A 23,232-nucleotide genomic window follows, 5' to 3' on the forward strand; every position below is an offset into this window, starting at 1 on the left:
CCCATATGTCTGATGATGTTAACTACCTCTCACATGCTTTTTGGCCATTTTTATAATGTTAAGTATATATCTAGTATATACTGTAATGTGCCATCCTGTGTGATGTTCTGCATTGATATAGAAATGTGCCTCTGTGCTTCTCGGAACAATGAAAACTAACATGATGTAGTTGTTGAGCATTTTAAGTGTACCTAATGCAGCTCAGAAACAATTTGCAATTTTACTTGAATTATTTTAAATGTAAGTTTAAATAATCACGTGGTTATTAGCTACTGCACTGGACCGTATATAAGATTTCATTTTGTTTTTGTATGTATTGGAAATATCTTTTCCTGCTTTGTTGCTTACCTTTTCACTTTTAAAGTTGTCGTTTAATGAAAAAGTTTCTTTCGTAGTACAGTTTGTTGGTCTTTATGAATTGCTTATATCAAAGGACGATATGTGGATCTTTATTAATTCAAATTAGATTCATAGCAGCTAAGCTAATAGAAATCTGTCAGACACTACAATAGGATTTCTGTCTTGTTTTCACATTTAATTCCAAAAAATGGGCATTGACTGATAATTCATATTAAATTTTACTTTAGTAGTGTTATTTTAATTTTGTTTTATTTTTCGTTTAGGTGAAAATTTGGAACCAGTTGAGTTTATGAATATGAAAAAATCTCATGAAGTTCAGGCAATGTCAGAGCTGATCTGCAGTATTACTGATTACTGTGGAATAAAGCAGGTAAGAAAATTTCCATGTATTTTTAGTAGCCAGGTGTGATTGGGCATGCCTGTAATCCCAGCAACTCTAAAGACTGAGGCAGGAGGATTGTAAATTCCAGGCACATTCCTGTAATCATAGAAATAGCAGTTGCTGTAGGGTACTTAATCCAGATACTCTCAGAGCTTACCATATCATTGTGCTAGACTGATTTCTACCTCCGCTGTCAACATTTCTTCCCTATGGGCTTTCTCCTATTGCACTGCTCATATACAAGTTCTAGAAGTTAATTCCTGCCTTTGAGCAGCTTTGAACCAGTAACTGATGTAACATTTCAGGTGGTATGATGTTTTAGTCAGCTTTTTTGCTTCTGTGACTAAAAGACCTGATAAGAACAGATAGAAGAGGAAAAGTTTATTTGGGGGCTCACAGTTTCAGAGGTCTCAGTCCACATTCTGCCAGCTCCATTCTTTGTTACTCATGGTAAGGCAGAACATCGTGGTGGAAGAATGTGAGAAGAAAGCCAGCTAGAAACAAGGCACCCAGGAAGCAGAAAGAGAGATATTCCACTCTCCAAATTCAAAATATATACCCCAATGGCACATCCCCAATTTCCCACCCTTTCCAGCCCCTTCCTACCTGTCTTAGTTAACCCTCAGTTAATCCCTACCAGAGGATTAATTCACTGATTGTGTTAAAGATATCTTAATCCAATCATTTCACCTCTAAGCCTTCTTGCATTATCTCACGTGAGCTTTTGGGGGACACCTAATACTAAACCATGACAGATGATTCTTAGGTATGTGCTTTTACACTAGGCCTCAGCTTCTGAGTGGGATTAAACACAAGTTGCCCTAAAGTGTTTTGTTATCTTGTTTAAAAACACGCCTTTATTAGGCTGCTTTTTTTTCTATTTTTCTCTTTTTTACTTTCCTTCCTGTGTTTTATCTACCAAATAGATCACTTACACTTCAATCTTTGTTGACAGATCTGCCTCTGGGGTAACACAAATAAAATCAGAGATATTTACTTTATAACTATTTATGTTTATATATACGTGTATGTGTATTGTTTATTTTTATCTGAAATACAGTGTGATTGTACATAAATTCATGTTGATAAGCCAGATTTATTTGTATTTCTGAAGTACATACAGAATATTTTTAAATAGCTTAATGTACCATCCATGTTAGACCTTTTTTAAGGAAATTTTTCATAGCAGTGAAGATTGTTCCTAGTAAATGAAACAAATCTAAAATTCATGACACTTATAAGGTCCAAGTTAGTACAGATTAGAGTGTCCTTAGCAAGCAAAGACTTTCAGGATCTTTCTCTTGAAATCACTTAATAAACATATTATTTGATTCTCTTAAAGTTTACATTTTAATGTATTCTGTGTATACTAATTATACTTTTAAAATGGAGATTAAATGCAGATTTGGTAGACTGAGGCTTAGATTCTGAAATACTTAACCTTAGCAGTAATCACAGAGAACTAGAAAGGAGGAAAAAAAGTTCATTTCTACCTTAACCATAGTACCACCTGAATCTCCAAAATTTTATTTCTCACATTCATATTACCAAGGCTTCTTAATTTGTATTTCTTAAATATGTGCATTCATTTGTATATTTTGCACATTTCCATGTATTTATTCATTTAACCAATATTTTCTTTAGTTTCTACCATGTTTCTTCATTGTTCAAAACTTGGTGTGGTGTTACTTATAGCCCAAATTTTCTTGATTCAGTAGAATTATAAACAGTTCTAGGAACAAAATCAATTGCTTCTTGGTAAGCAAACATTTTAGATTTAAGGGAACAAATGTGCTGGTGTTTTTACAAAGCAGCCCACCCGTTGTAAATGTTAAGCTTGTCACTGGCATCATGACTATGTTTTATAGGAAGAAGGAACTGGAGAACTTTACTTTCTCTTCAGAATAAGAAATGGGGGAATTGATGAATAGAGGTTCTGTATAACTTTTGCTTTTGTGGTAAATTCAGTTAGATTTTAGTTCTTAAAGTAAGAAGTTACTGTATAGTCCTTGGATTTGAGTACAGCTATTGAATCTTCAGAGTTTCGTTTCTTGCAGGATATATGTATGGTATATACACACATACAGTACTTCTCTATTTCTCATAGTACCTAGCTTCAAAATTAGTATAAAATAGGGTATAGAGGATGGTTTGTAAGCTAATCTCTTATTTATGGAAGTTTGGAGTCTTAGCTTTGAACTGGTCTAATTTTAAGACCATGAAATTTTTTAGGACTTAATGGCATTCACTGATTCACATATAGAGGTGTTTCCTAAATTAGTTTATACTAATGTCAGAGTTAATTAACTTTAGGAATTAAAGATGTGTGTATATCTGTATAAATAATAATATTAGGTAGTGGTTTGTTACGATAGTTGTTATGGTTTGGATGTGAGGTGTCCCCCAAAAGTTCATGTATGAGATAGGTAGGAATATTCAGAAGTGAATTGATTAGATTATGAGTTGTGGCCTAATGGGTGGATTGGTTTAATCCAATCAATGGGTAAATAATTTGGATTCATGGGTGGTAACTATAGACAGGTAGGGCATGGTTGGAGGAAGTAGGACATTGCAGGGGTTGTGGGGAGAGGGTATTATGTCCTTGAGGATTATATTATACCTGGCTTCTTGCACTCAAGCTGTTTCTGCTTCTTGGCTCCCATGAACTGAGCAGCTTTTCTCTCATGCCCTTCTGCCATGATGTTCTGCCTCACCTTAGACCCAGAGCTATGGAATCAGCTGACTCCATGCTTCTGAAACCATGAGCCAAAAAAATGTTCTTCCTCTAAGTTGTTCTTGTTCATTATGTTAGTCACAGCAATGCAAAGCACAACTTTCTAATTCCTTTTTTTTCTCATCTTTATATTTATTGAGGTATAGTTCAGCTATTCACCAACTTAAGGTTTGATGAATTTTGGTGATTATATACAGATATAAAAATGTTTCCTTCTCCAATTCTGTAGGATATTTCCTCCTTCATTCTCAGGGAACCACTAATCTGGATGTAGTATATTTTTTGGGGGGGGGGGTCAGGTACCAGGGATTAAATTCAGGGGTACTTGAACTCTGAGCCACATCCCCAGCCCTATTTTGTATTTTATTTAGAGACAGGGTCTCACTGAGTTTGTATTTTATTTAGAGACAGGGTCTCACTGAGTTGCTCAGTTTTACTGAGGCTGACTTTGAACCCAATTCCTCCTGCCTCAGCCTCTTGAGCCACTGCAGTTAGACTTGTGCCACAGTACCCACCTGATTGTAGTTTTGACTTTCCTAGTACATGGTATAAATGGAATCATAGTGTGTAGAATTTTGTGTTTTGAGGTCTTTTACTTAGTACATAGCTTTTGAGAGCCCTCCATGTTGTCTGTATTGATGACTTGTTGTTTTTTTGAAATTATATTGTAGTATGGATATAACACAATTTGTTTCTCTATTCACAAGTTGATAGATTTTGAGTTGTTTTCCTTTTTTAAAATTTACTTATTTATTTTTCTGCTATGAATATTCACATACAAGATTGTATGTGGACATATTTTCATTTCTTTTGGGTAAAAAGCTGGGATTGAAATTGGTAGGTTATATGTTAAGCACATGTATCAATTTGTAGTAAACTGTATTTTTCTTTAATCTTTGTATACAAATTGTCTATTACGTAAATTTTTAAAAATCTTGCTCTTTTTAAAGTTTTAATAGTACATAATGGTTGGAGTTCATTTTGACATCAACATGCATGCATGGAATGTAATTTGCTTTATTTCAGTCCAGGTGACCATATCATTTTACATTTGTGTATCTCATTGTGGTTTTAATTTACATTTCTCTGATGACTAATAACATCAGGCATCTTCACATTGACCATTTGTATATCATTTTGTAAAGTGTATGTTCACACATTTTGCCTATTTTCTAATTGCATTGTTTGTCCTCTTATTATTGAGTTGTAAAAGTTTTTCATATGTTCTAGGTATATGAGACCTTTCTTGGTTACATGTTTTGAAAATATTTCTTTTCCTTTTGAGCTATATATTTTGAATAGCAAAAATTTTATTTTAATAAAGTTTTAACTATTTATTTTGTTATTCAAAAGAATAGTTTCTTTTGTTCCATATAGGAAATCTTTGCCTGTCTCAGTATCACAGAGATTTTCTCATATTTCTTCCACAAAAAAATTTTCACTGTGTTATTTAGATCTGTGATTCACTTTTCATTAATCTTTGTGTTTGATGTGTGACAGGAAAAGTTCATTTTTTTCCTGTCACACATCCAGTTTTACCTACGAATTCGTTGAAAAGATTATCTTCTCCTTAGGCAGTTGGCAAAAGTCAGAAGACTATTTAAGTCTATTTTAATCTGTTTCCAGAATTTATTTTTTCCAGTGATTTTATATGTCCATTTTTATATCATTACCAAACTCTTTTGAATAGAGTAGTTTTACATTCATTCTTGAATCAGTAATATTCCTTAACCTATTCTCTTCCAAAACCTTTTTTGTTATTCTCGGAACTTTATCTTTCCATATAAATTGTAATATCTGCTCATTATTGTCCTTAAAAAGCCCTTCCAATATTTTTATTACGATTGTGTTGAATCTTTAAGTCATTTTAAAGAGAATTGCCATCTTAGCATTTGGCTTGTTATTTCATGAATATGATGTCTTTTTATTTAGACATGAATATGATGTCTTTTTATTTAGACTTTCTAAGTCTATTTAGACTTTCTAAGTTTTAATGTAATGTTTTTTAGTTTTCAGTGTGGGGGTCTTGTATGTCCTTTGTTAATTTATTCCTAGATATTCTATTATGCTGTCTTATTTCAATTATTTTTAAATTTTTCCTTCAAATTATTCATTACTACTATGTTGCATATATTTTAATGGTTCATTGTTAATTTCTATTGACTTTGTATCCTAAAACATTGCTAAGTTTACCTGTTATTTCTGTTAACCTTTTTCTGTTTTTCAGGAATTTGCTTTGGACACAGTCATGTCATCTTTGAATAAAAATAGTTTTTCTTTTTCTCTTCCAGCACTTATCTTTTACTGCTTTTTCTTGGCTTACTATACTAACTAGAACTTATAGGAAGAGGTTGAATAAAAATGATATTTAAAAGAGAAATAGTAAATATAAATGACTGTGTAAATATATAATCCATTTGTTTACTTGCTTTAAAAAATATCTAAACGCTTTCTATTATCAGCTGACATTTAATTCATTCTGTTTTTCTTACTTCAGGTAATTGACTTGGGTTCTGGGAAAGGCTACCTAAGCTCTTTTTTGTCCTTGAAGTATGGCTTAAAAGTTTATGGAATTGATTCCTCAAATACCAATACTCATGGAGCTAAGGAAAGAAACAGGAAATTGAAGAAACATTGGAAACACTATCATACTCAATCAAGAGTAGATGTCAATGGAGTGGCCTTAAAAATGGCAAAAGAAAGGAACGTGCAAAATGAAATTAAATGTAAAGCAGATATTGAAAAATCATATAATAACAGTTCTACAAATCAAGAAAAAATGACTACCTCAGATTATTTGCCAGATTTTTCAGGCTCTGTAATTGCTAACATCAGAAAAGAAATGGAAAACCTACACGCTCAACCACATGGAGAAGAAAATTTGTGTCTTGAAAATCCCTTTTCTCTCATAGACTTTTTGCCTATCGATGCTGTAGAGCCAACCTCTTCATCTCAAATACGCAATAGAGAAATAACTGAAGCAGATAAAGAGAGAAGAAAAATGGCATCAAAGTCAAATGAATCAAATATATATTCACCATTAACCTCTTTTATCACTGCTGATTCTGAACTACACGACATTATTAAAGATCTGGAGGTGATTTGACTTTTAAATTCTTTTATTTGATTTAAAAAAATGCTGTAAACATAGAATTTAGTAACTTACTTAACATTCTAATGTAATTTTATCCTGTCACATTATTCTAGAAAATAAAATCCTAAGCAAGCATTCATTATATACCCTCAGCTGAAAATCTGACAAGAACTCATTCCAGAATAGAGAGAGTACCCCTCTTCTAATTTCAGTTCTAGTAAGCTAAATCTCTTCCTCCAATTTAGGTATTGTTAAAATTCTAATTGAAAATTATGTGTTTTTATAAGATTTAATTCACATAAATATTTTACATGTTTATGGAGTACAGTGTAATGTTTTAACATATGTATACATGGCACAATGATCAAATTAGGCAAATTAGCTTGTGTTACCTTCAGCACTTGCATTTCTTTGTGATGAAACATATTTAAAGTAAAGAAGTTGCTAATACAAAATTAAGTTTGATGTTTAGACTTGGTGATTAAATATATAATTTCCTTCAGTAAAAATAACTACTGAGTATTCTTTCAAGCTTGAATTTTTTCCAAATTACAGGCATATCAAATTATGTAAGTGAAAGACAGTATCTTAAACTCAGGTAATATTATACTTTAAAAGAATGTTATAGAGAAGCTTCTAGAGATTATTTGGCTTAACTCCTCTCAAGAACAAGATAGATTTTGGAATTGTGTTCTTTCACATGTTAAAGTTTTTCGAAATTCTCCCCAAAGAAATGAAAAGATGCCAGAGTTCTTTATAAACTTAAATCCTTTTTTGATAACCTGCTAGTGTTTTGCCATATTTTAAAAGTGGAAGTTTTCTTTTCCCACCTATTTTGATGGAACACTGATGAAAGAAATCTAGTTAATCCTCATAAATTGTTTTTCGTATATATGAATCTGGTAATTACATTATCCTTAATTTGTTAAGGTTAAACGACCCCATTAATTTAACCTAACTTTGGAATATTTAGTGCATATTATCACTTTTTTTCATGTTTTTCCAAATCTATTTGAAATATCTGAAAATAGACAATAAAAACTACATGCAAACTCCTAAGAATTATTTAAAATAGAATATGAGACTGTTCCTTGGGTCCTGTAGTAAATTAGCAATTTAATAATCAAAATTAACCAATGTTCCTATTGTCCCTCCACTCACAAACAATACTTAAAAGATTTTACTATTAGGCTATTGTTTTGTTTATGTCTTTGTCTCCTAACTCCACCCTATATGATGAGTATAGTAAACAGTGAGTGAGAGTCAATGTTCTTATATTTTCTTTAATAAGAGTTTATCTAAGTTTAAAGAGAGAAATTTATACTTCTTAATTAGCAATAAACCTTTCCCGACTGAATTCTTTTTTATTTATAGGACTGTAGCATGGAAAAACCTATCCAAAATATCTAATCATCAAGAAAAGCAAAATGGTTACAATATCCCGTCAAAAACTACTTTGAAGAGAATAGTAGTTGAAACAATTGAGTTTTCTATCAGGTCAAAGCCAGCTTAGCTTAGGCACAATTTATTTCCTCAGTAATGTTAGATTTTAACCCTACTTTGTATCTAGACTATGTGGGCTGAAATAAGATTTTTTTTTAGTAAAACATTTCTGAATATGTAAATTTGACAATTATGTGTTCCCAAAGATAATTATGAAAAAATACTTGAGTCACAAGTTAATACTTCTATATTTTTGTATTTATAATTTAAAGTAAATAATAATAATGACAAAATAGAAAACATCTAAATTTTATTGTATGCCTATGGTTGCACTAAGTCATTTAGAGCAATTAACTAAATTTTCAGTTTTGCAACAATGCATCAAACTTAAGTACTGTTATTATCCCCATTGTTCTAGATGAGGAAACTAAAACACTGAAAAGTTAAAAATAAATTTATCACATCACACTTGTGACTGAATTGGAATTTAAACCCAGATTATCTGTTGCCCAAGACTGTGCTTTTCATGATTATAATATAATTCAAACAATTAAATTTATTAATAATTATTTGACACTCTTAAGTAAACATATATCATTAATATTTTACTTATAAAATATTTAATTTACTTGGTATTATAAAGAAATTGTTAGATTAGTAATATTTTAGTTAATATGTGAAAGACATGATGGCATAGTTTTTAAAATACTGAATTAGAAATTAATATTTAAGTCACAGGTCTTACACTAAAAATGTGACCTTTGGACGATAAAGGCCTACAGGTATCTGGAAAATTAAGAGGGCAATAGAAATTCTCTAAAACTCTTTAAGTTCCAAATGGTAAAAGTAAGTTCTAATAGGGCATTTATTTCTTGAGTAAAAAGTCATTTTTTCTTCTTTTTAACTAAACTTCCATGAATGTGTGAAAGACAGAAAGATATTTTATTGAATTCAACTTTTTAATGATTGCTAGACTGAACCAGGTTCAATGCATGTGTGCATTTGTACCTGTTAAGCATTTGTGTGTAAACTTTTAAATTAAGTTTTAGATAAGTAGAGGAGAATTTTTCCATAAAAAAAAGTTATAAAATTTAGAATGAAAATTTTTATATTGAATTTTATATTGCCATACTTGATATAGTGAACAAACTCAACTTTTTGGTGTTAGACTAGAAATACCAACTTTACACCATTTGTTTTTTATAACATTGTTTTAGAAGATTTTTAATGGGCAATCTGTGAAATTTAATCAATAAAAACTAGTATAGTAAAAGAATAATATAAACATGTTTCAAATCACAATTTTGTACTAGCAGTGCATGCTGTATTTGTTTGGTCCAACCTTTAATTAACTTTGTCTAGTTGTCAAGCAAAGAACTAGTTGTAAAAATTTTGCAACATGGTTGTAAAAGAGGTCAGAAAAAATAGAAATGGATAAATAACCCCAAACACTGAAAGAAACTCAAAAGTCATGATAAGGGATCACAGCCATTTTTTAAAAAAGCAATTATTTATTATAAAAATAAAAAGCATTTAATACTTTGTAGGTAGAATTTGGTAATTATGAAAAACTTCACATATTTGAATGATCTTTGCAATCTTAACTTGAATTGTTTTTAACCCTCCTTTTAATTGCCAAAACTTATTTTTCTTCTTTAAAGGAATGTTTAATGGTGGGTCTACATACTTGTGGTGATCTTGCTTCAAATACTCTGCGAATATTCACTTCCAATTCAGAAATCAAGGGAGTTTGCAGTGTGGGTTGTTGCTACCACCTCTTATCTGAAGAGTTTGAAAATGAACATAAAGGTACAAAGTTCTCCATCAAAATTTTTATTTATTTGAGTAAAAATAGCTGTTTTTTATTTCATGCACTTTTTTCTTTTTGCCATTGTTGTGATTTAATGTTTAAGATAAAATCTGATTTCCTTGCAAATTTATTATTACAGTATATTTGAAATTTGATGCAATATCACTTTATATATTTTAGTATCATTTATTTGCTCATAAAATGGTTCTAATTAGTGCTGAAAGCTTTGCAGATATTTGAAAATTTTATGTGATATATATTTTAGAGAACTTCTGTTTAAAAAATACTTGTGAGGTATGCATTTACTCAGACAGTAAAGCTAAGTTATTTTGTCATGAATATAGTGTTTCAGGATTTGCTTTTATTTCCATAGCCTTCCCCATTTCTAAAGGAATATTGATATTTCTAAAATAAAATAATAATTGAAGAGTTAGCTCACTAGGATTTTAGAAAACTGCAAGACTGTGCTTGCATTAATATAATTACATTCAAACTATTCTTCCTGGACTCAGATGCCTGCAGAGCAAAGTACAAAATAGGTTGGGAAATTTGAAGCACCTCACAGCGCTTCATCCAGAGGAGTTCCTGATTGGTACATTTTATGTATTAAATCTCGCCATAAAATATGATTCCAAAACTGCAGCTTCAGATTACATGGTTAGTCTATTAATATTAGCAGTTCTCTTTTATATTAGTTTAATGTCATCTTTACCAATATTTATCATCTCTTTCTAAGAATTTTTAGGTTAGAAAGTTGTATACATAAGATGACATTATTTGTTCTTTTTCTTAATATTAAAGCCCAGTTGAATGTGAAATTTTGATTATTTTTCATTTTGACAGGTTCAAGGGGCTAAAGTCATAATTATAGAAGTCTACTGAAGTAAGATCAGGTGAAATAACCATCTTTAGAAGTGGCAAAATATTTTATAGAATAGTTAATTGAATTAAAATTACTTTATCAAGGTTTTGAAAAGTATCTTATAGGAAAGATGCCTAAAGTAAAATTATGAATACATAGAAGTAGAACGAAAGAAAAGAAGAAATTGGCAAAAAGCTAGCTGTTGCTTAATTTAGATGAAGAATGTATGAGTGCCATGCTAAATACAAAAATTTTCAATATGAAAACTAGGGGAAAAAAGTAAACCTAAAAGTATAAAAAGAAAGAATTTCTATTAATTACGTACTCCAATATATTATAGTATTTCATATATCTTTCCAAAAGGAAATAAAGGAGAAAAATCTTGAATGCAGTCACAGTTCTATAGCTTTTTAAATATTAAATGTGTAATAGTTTTCTTAATCAGTAATATTATACAACTCTATATAGGTAAGCATTGGCTTCTGGAGTATATTATTTAGGTCTTTGTTCAAGAGTTTCCTATCTGTAGTCCAATGAAATTCAATTTAATAATTGATCCAGTTTGGGGGCAGAGGTAAATATTTGTTGTCTTTAAATTCAGAGATACCCTCCTACATTTTAAGATCTTTAATTTTATCTGCCTGCTTCCTTCTTGCAATTCATCATCATTGCCCCCAAGGATGCCTTTTTCCAACGTGCTTTCCTCTACTCTTCAGGCAGTATCTTAAAACTGCCGTCGCTGCTCCTGCTCACCTTAGCAGCCATTGCCTCTACTGTCAGGTCTCAGACCTAGTCTCAGTACTTCCCCACCAAGGATGAGATCCTCTTTTTGGGGCAATGTATCACTCTTGCACTCCGTTTTCTCCACTGTCCCCACCTTATTCTCCCTCTGGGGTGATTCCCAGAGCCGGTCATGCCAATTTGAGATGTTTATTTAGTAACATATTTAAATCAAAGTTCATTGTATAGTTGTGAGATATGATTAATTTTATTTCTTCTTTTATTTGTCAAATATGTATAGAGAGGCCAATTAAGGTGAAAATCACTATGTTATGGCAATTGGAAAGTATCAGTGGTATATTTTTTTATCTGATATCCTGTCGTTCAGTTCTATTCATAAAGAGATTGGCAGAAGCAACTTGCCAGGATTGAAGAAAATTAAGACATTGAATAGTTACTCCTTTGCCAATCTATTTTAAATCACTCTTCAGGTACCTTTTCTAATAGATTGTTAAGAAGTATTTATTGACCATGCTTTCTAATTAAAATGAATTTAAATAGGACATGTTAGAGAGTTCCTTTGAAGAGCCTGAAAGGAAAAGGAAAATTGGTATACCCACATATTCTGTCACTTCCGTTTCTTTCCTGCCAAGGAAAGATTTGTTAATTGATGAGCCTTAAGTGTATAGAAACTTTAGCTTATAGATGAGCCTATAATGTATTTATACACTTTTGTGTCTTTAGAACTAAGCACACTAACCACATTAACTTAAACATGATTGATGTAGCCGAATATTTATATGATGGGTATTGAGTAGATCATTGAAAATAAGTGACTAAAATAGAGTTTTATTCAGCCATGAAGAAAAGTGGAAATATGTTATTTGCAGGAAAATGGATAAACCTAGAGACCGTTGTATGAAGTGAAATAAGCCAGACTCAGAAGGTTAAGGGTCATTATGTTTTTTTCTCCTCATATATGGAAGCTAAGAAGAAAAAAGAGAAGAAGCGGAGGCAGGTATCTCATGAAAATCAAAAGATCAGTAGAGGAAAGGGGGGGCGGTTGGTGGGAGGGAGGGAGAAAGTGCTGGGGAATGATATTGGCTAAATTATATTGTTATATTGTGTGCATGTATGAATATATTACAGCAAATCACATCATTATAGACTACTCTAATACACCAATTAAAAATATGGAGGAAAGAAAACAAGTGACTATGAAAAATCACTGTTCCCTACCATGGCAGCTGCATTTCATGTTGTTAAGAGAGTATATGATTGAGATGAATAAACTTATATTAAACTGCTACTATTTTCAAAGGACAGTATTTGGCACTTTCTATATGATAAAGGGAAATTGGAGAGGGGCTCATAAAAAGTCAATACTTTGGGAAATATTAGAAAATAAAATAGAGGGGAAGCAGATTTCAACTCAGTAAACTTTCATTGAGTGCCAACTATGTTCCATTCTAAATGTTGATTATACAGAAACATGAAAGATGGTAACTTTACCCTCAGAGAACCTTTTTTTTTTTTTTTTTTTTTTAAGTTCTTAATTCTGGGAACCAGCTAATATTTGCTAGTAACTTACTTTAAAAAAAAAAAAAAAAAATTGTGGAAATTATTTAGACTAGAAATACAAATAGCAGAAAAAACTGAAAATACAAAGTTCCTACCCTCTCATCTTCCCAGAAAGTGGTATACATACACATTCTGTATTCTTATGTTCATGGAAACAAATATATAAATTTTTCCATTATCTTACTTTTCTCACATATATTTTGGTGGTCTTTCCCTAACAGTACAGAGAATGTTCTTTTAGTCTTTTTAGTGATTCCAAGGCTATTTCATACACTATATTTATGTAGTCCTAAAAGTTAATATTTATTAAAGCATTGGTACTTTTTTTTGCACCCCATGGACAACTATATACTATTTTTTTTTTCCTTTTTAGATGTACATGACAGTAGAATATATTTCGACATATTATATATACATGGAATATAACTATTCTATTATGATCCTATTCTTGTGGGTGAACATGATGTGGAATTACACTGGTCATGTATTCAATATGAACATAGTAAAGTTATGTTTGCATTCATTCTACTGTCTTTCCTATTCCCATCCCCCCTCCATTTCCTTCATTCCACTTTGTCTAATCCATTGAAACCTCTATTCTCCCCAGCCCCCCACCTCAACCCCTTATTGTATATTAGCAGCCACATATCAGAGAGAACATTTGGGCTTTGGTTTTTGGGGATTGGCTTATTTCACTTAGCATGATAGTTTCCAGTTTTGTCTGTTCATCAGCAACATGCCATAATTTCATTCTTATTTATGGCTGAAATGTACTCTTAATAAACCAAAATTTAGTGAACAGATGATTGGTTCAATGTAAAATTTAGAGATCACAAAATATGGCACCAGTGTTTATCTTTGTCTTCTTATCCTCAGATATTAGTTTCAAAATAGTGTAGTAAATGTTCTTACGATATAATATCTGTGTTGTTTTATTGCAGTGTAACATGTAGCTTAGTTTGTGAGGTTGAGGGTATAATCCAATGCAACCACACCCATTATCTCTTAAAAGATCAGTAGAATTTAATCACAGAAGGAAGAGGGAAATTCATTACAGTCAGAAAAAATAAAGACATGGGATAATAAGTGTTTCAAGTCAAATTTCCTTCTCTTTGACTTTCATATTAATTATTTCTCTTTGTAACTCTCTTCTCTGTTGTATTTTTTCCTGTCTTTCTCACAAATAGTGATAATCCTAATGTTCATTTAATTCTGGAAAAAGGCACAATTTGTAGAGCAAATGAGAAATCCTTTGTCATTTCAGTTTACATTATAACCTGTTTCCCCACAATCTCTTCTTGGTTCACTTAATTTACTTATTTAGAACTCAGTAATTCATAAGATAATCTTTTGAATCTTCTGAGTAAATTAGTTGAACAAAATAGTTCCACACATAATGGGGGGTAGGAGGGGGGAAAGAATGGAGGAAGGAGGGACTGTATAGAGGGAAAAGAGGGGTGGGAGGGGTGGGGGGAAAGGGGAAAAAAATGACAGAATGAATCAAAAACTATTACCCTATGTAAATGTTTGATTACACAAATGGTATGCCTCTGCTTCATGTACAAACAGAGAAACAAGATGTATCCCATTTGTTTACAATAAAAATAAATTTTAAAAAATAAGAAAATAAGAAAAAAAATAGTTCCAAATTTTTGCACACTAGAAATTGAAGCCTCTGTTAACATATTCTCAAGGATTGGTCTTCCATCCTACCTGGATAAAGGCAATTTCGCCATTTCTTACTGGAGTGGAAGTTAACCATCGTTCACTGTGGGTTAATAGACCATTTTTGGCCTCAAGACTCAGACAAAAAGAAGTGTTAGAAAGTTCGTTATACCAGAGACTGGTAGCTACAAACTCTTCATTTTCCCTCCCTGTAGGCATAATCAGTTTATGATAAGTTCTTCCTATCAAAAATACCCACAAGGAATCATTGATATTATCAAATGGGTAATGCTGGGCTTCAGTGGAGAAAAGCAAATATAATATCTTAGTCTTGCTGACTGTCTTCATACATACCTGAAATGAACTGAGGATTCGGTATTTTGTTTATTAGAAATGGAGAAACAGGACTGAGAAATACAATGAAACAGGTAGAGATGTGTGTAACAAGATTACCCTCAGTTACTTTGGAAGCCCATAAAAGGTTGGAAATCAAGCGAGAAGAGGAAAATGTAAAAAAAATAAATAGTAGGAAAAATAAAAGTAAAGTTGGTTCATAATGTGGTTTTGCCTAGCCCTGGACTGCCATATTTTTTCATCCCAAAAGCCAGTTGAGTGGTGGGGAGTGGGGCAGGGTGGGCAGCTGGAAAAGGTAACTTACTTTCTTCTTTACCACACTTCATCTCTATTCTCACCTTATCTTTTCAGGAGAAAAAAAAGAAGTTATTCCATTTCTGCAAATTTTTGACAGTGTTTCTCAACTCTTGCTGTCTAGTTAAAGCAAATGTGACCTTTTTTAAAATATATTTATTTTTTGGTTATCAATGGATATTTATTTATTTATTTATATGTGGTGCTAAAGATCAAACCCAGGGCCTTACACGTGCCAGGCCAGTACTCTACCACTGAGCCACGTGCCAGGCAAGTACTCTACCACTGAGCCAAAATACTAGCCCCAAATGTAGCCATTTTTAGTGTGCCATGGACCTGCTTCTGACCTGAAATGTAATTTCTAGATGTAAGACTTGAGTATTTTTAAGAGGCTCCATAGTCCATACTAATGAATAGCATGTTTGAAAATACTGTATTTATAATGATCATTTAAGAAGACATGTAGAATTCTGTAGGATGATTTGTAGAAGTATGCACAAGATAATACATATTTATTTCACCTTCTCCCATGTACACTTAGGTGGACTCTACTCAGAAGACAGTTTGTAGGTTCAAAGCAAAAATTGAACCCGCAAGGGCCCAACAGGGTACATCAAAGTCAGAGTGCAGAGAGCCCCAATAATTAACTCAGAACAAAATTCGTGAATTATAGAGTTCAAACAAAAACCTTGGGAAACCAAACACAGATCCAGGAGGGCAGGAATCTGGGTTTTAAATATGGAATGAAGTTAAGGGTTATAAGCTAGAAAAATTCAAGGGGAAACAAATCTAAAACATGCAAGGAGTATACAAGATAATTATTATGGGTACCACTGGAATTTTGATAGCTTACTTTTTATTGATAAACAGATGTAAGATACAGAAAACTGTGGAGGGTGGGGATAGTGTGTGAGAGAGTATGTGTATGAAGGCAGACAATAGCAAACAGTTTGTTCTGGGCTATTTAGCAGTCACTATTGTGATAGGAGCTTTATTGTAATATGCGATATATTTTATATAGTCCTACGGTTCCTTACTAAAATATGTATTTTGATCATTATATAAAAATAACTGACAAAGCAAATGGTTTATGTGCATAATATTAGTATATTTCCTGTCATATATCAAGTACTAGGTTCCATGGAGTTCTATCCCTAAATGACCAAATATGTCATGTGTCTCTGTCTTCATATCTTACACACCTGCCCCTTACCTTACTTTATTTGCACAGCTGTTTTTAAGTTTTGAATTGGGGCAGTGTTTTGCCCTTTGGGATGTAAATTTGAGTTATTAATAGTACATCATAGTATAGTAGAAAATTCTGGTATGTATACTGTAGCTTTTTATTTTGATATTTACTGTGTAAACAATAGGTGTTTTACATGTTTACCTAAAACCACTGTGGTAGACCATAGAGGTGGTCTATCATGAATGTCAGTTTTCAAAAATACCTCAGAGCTTTGTGCATCATTATGCATACTGAATTTATGCCATATGTTTTAAAAACTGCTTTTAAATGTTTTTGTTATGAGCCAGTAGGCCCTAAGAGAACAAGAAATACCAGAAACTGTTTTCTTACAGTTCTTTATAGAATATTCATTTTCCCAAGATTGACTAATATTCCCATATTTGTCCTAATATTGATTATTATTATCATAATTAACTTGAAATATTTGTTATTTTTTCTTTTAGAAGGTAGGACAACCAGTAAAACTTGGTTGTTTTTCTCAAAGAGGTAGAAACAAGGTGATGGAAACACTACTGGTTGCTGATCTATACTACATCTATATACCTCTTCCTAACTGAACCATAATTTTGTTCAGGTATCAGTTATCAGGGATATTGAGCCCTTCTGTAGCCACAAAATTAAGTAAATCTCAGTTACTTTAAATTTTAGTAATTTCATTGATTTAGGAATGAATATGAGACACAGTTATTACCAATAAGTCTTGTCTCCTAGGGTGTCTCTGTTAATTTTATTTTCTTATTTTGTTCTTAAAACTGAACCCACTTTTGTGGGGGGTAAGGTTCATCTGTTTGTTCAACCTGACAGCATTATTGTATCTGCTTACTCTTGGCTTTAAAAATGTTTTCTCTCTAAAACTGTTGTTAGTTTGCTGACTGAGCTTTTCAGATCCATTCAAAGGATTGAAAGGTAGTTTATGAGTTTATGTGATTATTTCAGTGATGTAAGAGTACAGAGAGATGTAGGAGTGTAACTCCTCCAAGTCTAGTATACTGCAGAACTGCAGTGTCAAATATCCAGTGTGGCCCAGGAAAGCCCACAGCCCAACTTCATATTAGCCATCACTCATTGATGTTATGAGATAATAAGGTGATTCTCCTATATAATTATGTATTCATTTATTTATTCATTTTATAGCCAGCAAATGGTCACAGCCACCTTTAGGTGGCATATTTAAACCTGGTGCTGCTATTTCCCTATGAAACAGATTTAAGGGTAAATGATACCTTTCCTCAAGTAAGTTCTTAGTTTATGTCAACTAGAATAATTTTAAAAATTTTTATTTGTTTTTTTAGTTATACATGTCAGAATGCATTTTGACGTGTTACACATTCTTGGAATATAACTTCCCATTCTTATGGTTGTACGTGATATGAAGTTACACTGGTCATGTATTAATATATGAACGTAGGAAAGTTATGTTCAATCCATTTTACTATCTTTCCTATTCCCATCCCTCTACACTTCCCTTCATTCCCCTTTGTCTAATTCAGTGAACTTCTATTCTTCCCTTCCTCCTCGCCTATTGTGTATTAGCATCCACGTATCAGAGAGAATGTTCGGACTTTGATTTCAGGGATTGGTTTATTTCACTTAGCAGGATAGTCTCCAGTTCCATCCATTTACTGGCACATACCATAATTTCATTCTCCTTTATGACTGAGTTATATTCCATTGTGTATATTTACCACATTTTGTTTATCCATTCATCTGTTGAAGGGCACCTAGGTTGGTTCCATAGCTTAGCTATTGTGAATCGAGTTGCTATAAACATTGATATAACTGAGTAACTGCAGTATGCTGATTTTCAGTCCTTTGGGTTTTGACCACAGAGTGGGATAACTGGATCAAATGGTGGTTCCATTCCAAATTTTCTAAGGAATCTCCATACTGCTTTCCAGAGTGGTTGCATCAATTTTCAATTCCACCAGCAGTGTATACCTTTTTCCCCACATCCTCATCAACATTTATTGTTACTTGTATTCTTCATAATTGCCATTCTGACTAGAGTGAGATGAAATCTCAGGGTAGTTTTAATTTGCATTTCTCTAATTACTAGAGATATTGAATATTTTTTAATTTATTTGTTGACTGATCCTATATCTTCTTCTGTGAAGTGCTTGTTCAGTTCCTTTGCCCATTTATTGATTGGGTTATTTGGTCTTTTGGTGTTCTTTTCAATATCTTGGCAATTAATGCTGTATCTGAGGTGCAGATGGCAAAGATTTTTCTCCCATTCTGTAGGCTCTCTCTTCATGTTCTTAATTGTTTCCTTTACCATGAAGAAGCAGTAAATGGGATGAAGATTTTAATGGGATGTTAACATCCCATTTATTGATTCTTCATTTTACTTCTTGTGCTTTTCAACTAGAATAATTTTACATGAGAAGGCTAGATACTTAGTCTTCTTTACTATCTTAGACCTTTAAAAATTGGTTTATTGTTTGAAATTGAGAAGTACTTCATATTGAAAAGGTATCATTAGGTTATAAAAAGACATGTTGAGCATATTGTTTAAATATATAACTCACTATTTAAAAACAGGTGCATCGTGTATTTCTGGACCTTTCATATATTTAGTATACAATATTAAAAACTGCCAAGACAGAATTAACTAGTTAATTTTAGCATTAAACCATGTGTTGTATCATATGGAAAGATATGACTAGTCAAGGAACTGGACATGAACCAATCCCATCACTGCAATGATGCATACAATTGGTTTCTTTTTAATATAGATCTGACAGTGTTTTCTGTCACATAGAAGACATATTTTATTAAATAAACCTGTTTGCTATGAATTTTTAGTACTGGAAATTTGAAGGCTATTGAGGAATAAAACATGGTCTCTCTTTTCAAAAATCGTGAAGTTGACTTAAATTTCTGCTAGTGTAGGAAGTGGGATTTTTCCTTAGGTAGCTTCCTGCTTAGGATTCATCTACAGCTGGCTAAATTAACTCATGTATTATTTTTTTTTTTCTTTTGAGACATTTCTGAGTCCACATAAAATAGGGAAATCTCCATGGATCAAGAAAAATCAAAACCAAAAACTTACAAAAAGAGGAGGGGAAAAGAGAGGAATGGGAATTGAGACCAAAGTAGGAAACTGTGAGCCATAAGATGGTAAACAGTATTGCTCTGAGGGAAGTGCTGTTCACTTTGGGATCTAGAGCACAGTATTGGGTCTCCTGCACAGTAGGGGAGCTGACCCTTTGACATCTATACTAAGGAATGCTTTTGAATCAAAGGAAGCAGTCTTTAGATTACTCCATGCATAAGCAAATTCAAATCATTATAGAGGAAAGGAGTACTTCACAAATGCAGGCCCTCTGAATTTCTACTGATTAAAATTTACCAAATATGAACTCCAAAACTAAACTACGATATACATGTGACTAAGAATCTTGGCTCATCCTCCTGTATGCAATTAAAAATACTGAATATAATTAGTTTTGTTGTTTTATAAGCATTCAAGTTCTGAAAAGATACTTAATATTTTATTATCAGGTCAATATATAGAGAAATGCCTGAGTTCAAAAAGACAGAAGAAGCACTGAAGCTACTGTGGGTATATATGTGTGGTGGCAAACTTGAGCATTGGTTTCATAGCTTTACAGGGGTGGGTTCCAAATGATAGAACTCATATTTAGGCAAACAGAGTGGAGTCTCATAGAACACACCTAATTTGAGACTAGAATGGTGAGGACTGAAATGAGGGCAGCAGTAGTTGTAATAGAATTTGATAAACATTGAAAATTGTTTGGGTATAGGAGGTAAAGGAGCAAAAATTATCAGAATTATTATCAAGTTTCTGTTCTGAGAAACTGGGAAAGTGACCGCTTATACAATTTGCATAACAGGAAATACTAAGGAAAGGGCAAGTTTGGGGGCAAACTTCTGAATATGTTTATTTTTATATTACTTTGTGCATCAGTGATCATTTAAGTTTTATAAATACAGTTACCTAAAAACATGGAAATAGAACTATTATGGCATAAACATATAAGATTTATTTTTGTCATGTTTTCTGGAAAAATCTGTAGGTAATAGTGACATTGGTTCATATGGTTCAAGAAAGTGAGGGCCAAGTATTGCAGTTTTATTGACCTTTCACATGTTTACATAAAAGCTATGACTGCTCTATTACAGTCTAGATGTAAAGAAATAATTATGAAGATGGAAAAGCTTCCCCTGTGATAGCCTCTAAATAACTTTCTTGTAAATTCTATCCAACTATTTCCTTTTACTTTTTATAGGCATGAGTAACAAAAGAGAAATTAGATATTGTGTAGGCAGCTAGCATTTTCTGCTGCAAAGTGTCTGTATGCATGTATGTAATATTTATGGGTAAGGCACTGGAAGAAGGGGAGTGACAAGATGAGTAGGCAGTGTAATAGTATGGAACAATGAAATAATATTCATTGTCCTCTTTTTAATAACATGACCCCTCTTTTAGCAGGGCAAACATCACTCGAGTACCTATTTCTCATGCGGACAAAGTTCAAGCCAGAAGAATGTGAATCAAAATAATGTGTGCAACTTGTAGTTCCTTTCCTTTACCCCATATTTTAAATAACAATAAGGAATAACAGTAACCTAGATGTGAAAGTCGATAACCAATTCTTGAGGATGCCAGAACAACCTTACCTGTCTGGCTTCCTGAACAGCATATTCTGTACTGTCTGCCTTCCTCTGGACTATGACAGAAGGAAAACAGACTGTCTTATTAAGAGCCTATATTCTAAGATCTTTTGTGATAACCTATCTAATACAGTTGAATCCAAGATCTGGTTCTAAATATTTATCCTTTCTTGTAAATTTTGTGAAATTTTTTCCTTGAGATCATAACTGTTTTTATGTACTAGGAATATACAAGTGTATAATAATAAAAACAAAAAGAAACTATGATTTATGCACATATATAAATATACATGATATGAATATAATTCCTAAGGGGAAAAAACCATTATCTATGTAAATAGTAAAGAGCCATTCTAACTAGAAGGGAAAAACTATTTCCTCTTAGGAAGGGATTTACCAAGGTAGTAACATTTGAGTTCTATTTGTAGGGAAGGATGTAGATAAACAAAATTATGAAGAGGAGCATTCGAAATAGGAGTGTCTTAGTCCATAAGTGCCGCTCTAACAAAACATCACAGACCAGGTTATTTGTAAATAATAGAAGTCTATTTCTCACATTCCTGGAAGCTACAATGACCAAGATCAAGGTGGCGGTAGGTTCAGTGTCTGGTAGAGTCCTGGTATTTCTCCTTCCAAGATGATGCCATGTTGTATCCTCTGGAGAGATAAAAACTGTCCTCACATCACATAAGGAACAGAGGCCAAAAGGGACCAATTCTAGTTCCAGCCCTCTTTTAAGGTCACTAACTGTGAGAGTGCTACCTTGGTGGCACAGTCACTTCTTAAAGCCTCAATTCATAATACTCTTTCATTGGAAATTGTTTAAACATACAGTTTTGGGGAATACATTCAGGCCGTAGCAAGGAATAGATACACCTAAGTTAAAAAGTGGTAGGACTTTCATTAGAAATGGATAGGTCCTCTAGGTAAGTGGTAGGTGAGGTAGAGAAATATGCTATAAGGTAGAAAAGAAAGGCAGGAATCAGTCTAACAGGGCCATATACAAAAAAGAACATTTTGGTAATAAGAACATTTGAATAGAACAATAACATGACCAAAAGCAGAGTTTGTCAGTACCAGTGATGCTCATCCATGTGATTCACTGGGACCTTAACAGTGGAACAGTGGGAAAAGGAAAATTAAACAAGAAATATTGTCACTGAGACTAGTGAAATTAACCTAACAAAAGCATTCACCCCAAAGAAAGTGCCAGCCATTTACACTGGTATTCAAAAAGCAAATTCCATTCAGATATGAGTTTGCATGTCTTATCAAGTCTTATTGGAAAATTGAAGTCATGCAGCAAGAATTTCTTACTAGATATAAAATTCCCTGTTAATAAAAGCAAGTGTTTTTAATAAGTATTTATAATTTCTGAAGCATAATTCTAAGTGCTTTACCTTTATTAACTCTTATTCCTCATTACATCTATATGAGGTAATAGTGTTCAGTTTCATTCTATTTCATAATACATCTGTTAGGTTATAATAATACTGTTATTATCATGTTCATTTTTGAATGAGAAAACAGAGAGTTTAGGTAACCTGCCTAAAATCACATAGCTAACAGTGAAGGAATTAGAAGTCAGTCTCTATAGGGTTACACTACTAGAACATCATATATGTAGGTACAAATTGTCCTCCTATGGAAATTTCATTAAGTTTAAAAACATCAGGACTACAACCCAATGGGTTAGCATTTCAGAATAGCCTCCAGTCTTATGGGAGGGTTAGAATCTCAACCAGAATTTGAGACAAAGGCATCCTGAGACTTGCTGTAAGTAAGGGTGAGTAGAGGGAGCTGCACTTTAGGGAATGTACAAATAATACTTCTTCCCAGATTTATAGTAAAAGTTAAGCATTCTCACCTGTTGGTAAGAATAGGGCCTCTTGAATGTGGAAAAGCTTGGTTAGTTTGAGTTTAGAAAGTGGGTAGGGGGCTTTGACTTTGGCAGAGTTTAAGATAGTTTGGTTGATAAATCTGTTTTTGCTAATATTGGTCTCCCTCTCTCAGTTTTGAACCTAATAACTTTCAGAGTTGAATAAA

General features: G+C 32.6%; 1 protein-coding gene across 11 annotated transcripts in view; it reads left to right on the forward strand.

The window, feature by feature from the left end:
• METTL25 (methyltransferase like 25) overlaps positions 1–23,232 on the forward strand; it is a gene marked incomplete at its 5' end in the record, with an annotated part of 198,840 nt that overhangs the window by 10,917 nt on the left and 164,691 nt on the right. For all 11 annotated transcript variants that reach the window (XR_013764290.1, XM_079143063.1, XM_079143065.1 and 8 more), the window contains 3 exons: positions 624–730; positions 5,974–6,573; positions 9,675–9,822. Coding sequence is in view for 10 of the 11 variants with exons in the window: in XM_079143063.1 (XP_078999189.1) it covers positions 624–730; positions 5,974–6,573; positions 9,675–9,822 (855 nt within the window). The remainder of the gene's footprint in view (positions 1–623; positions 731–5,973; positions 6,574–9,674; positions 9,823–23,232) is intronic.

Source organism: Sciurus vulgaris, assembly GCF_902686455.1.
Source record: "Sciurus vulgaris genome assembly, chromosome: 5".
Lineage (NCBI taxonomy): Eukaryota > Metazoa > Chordata > Mammalia > Rodentia > Sciuridae > Sciurus > Sciurus vulgaris.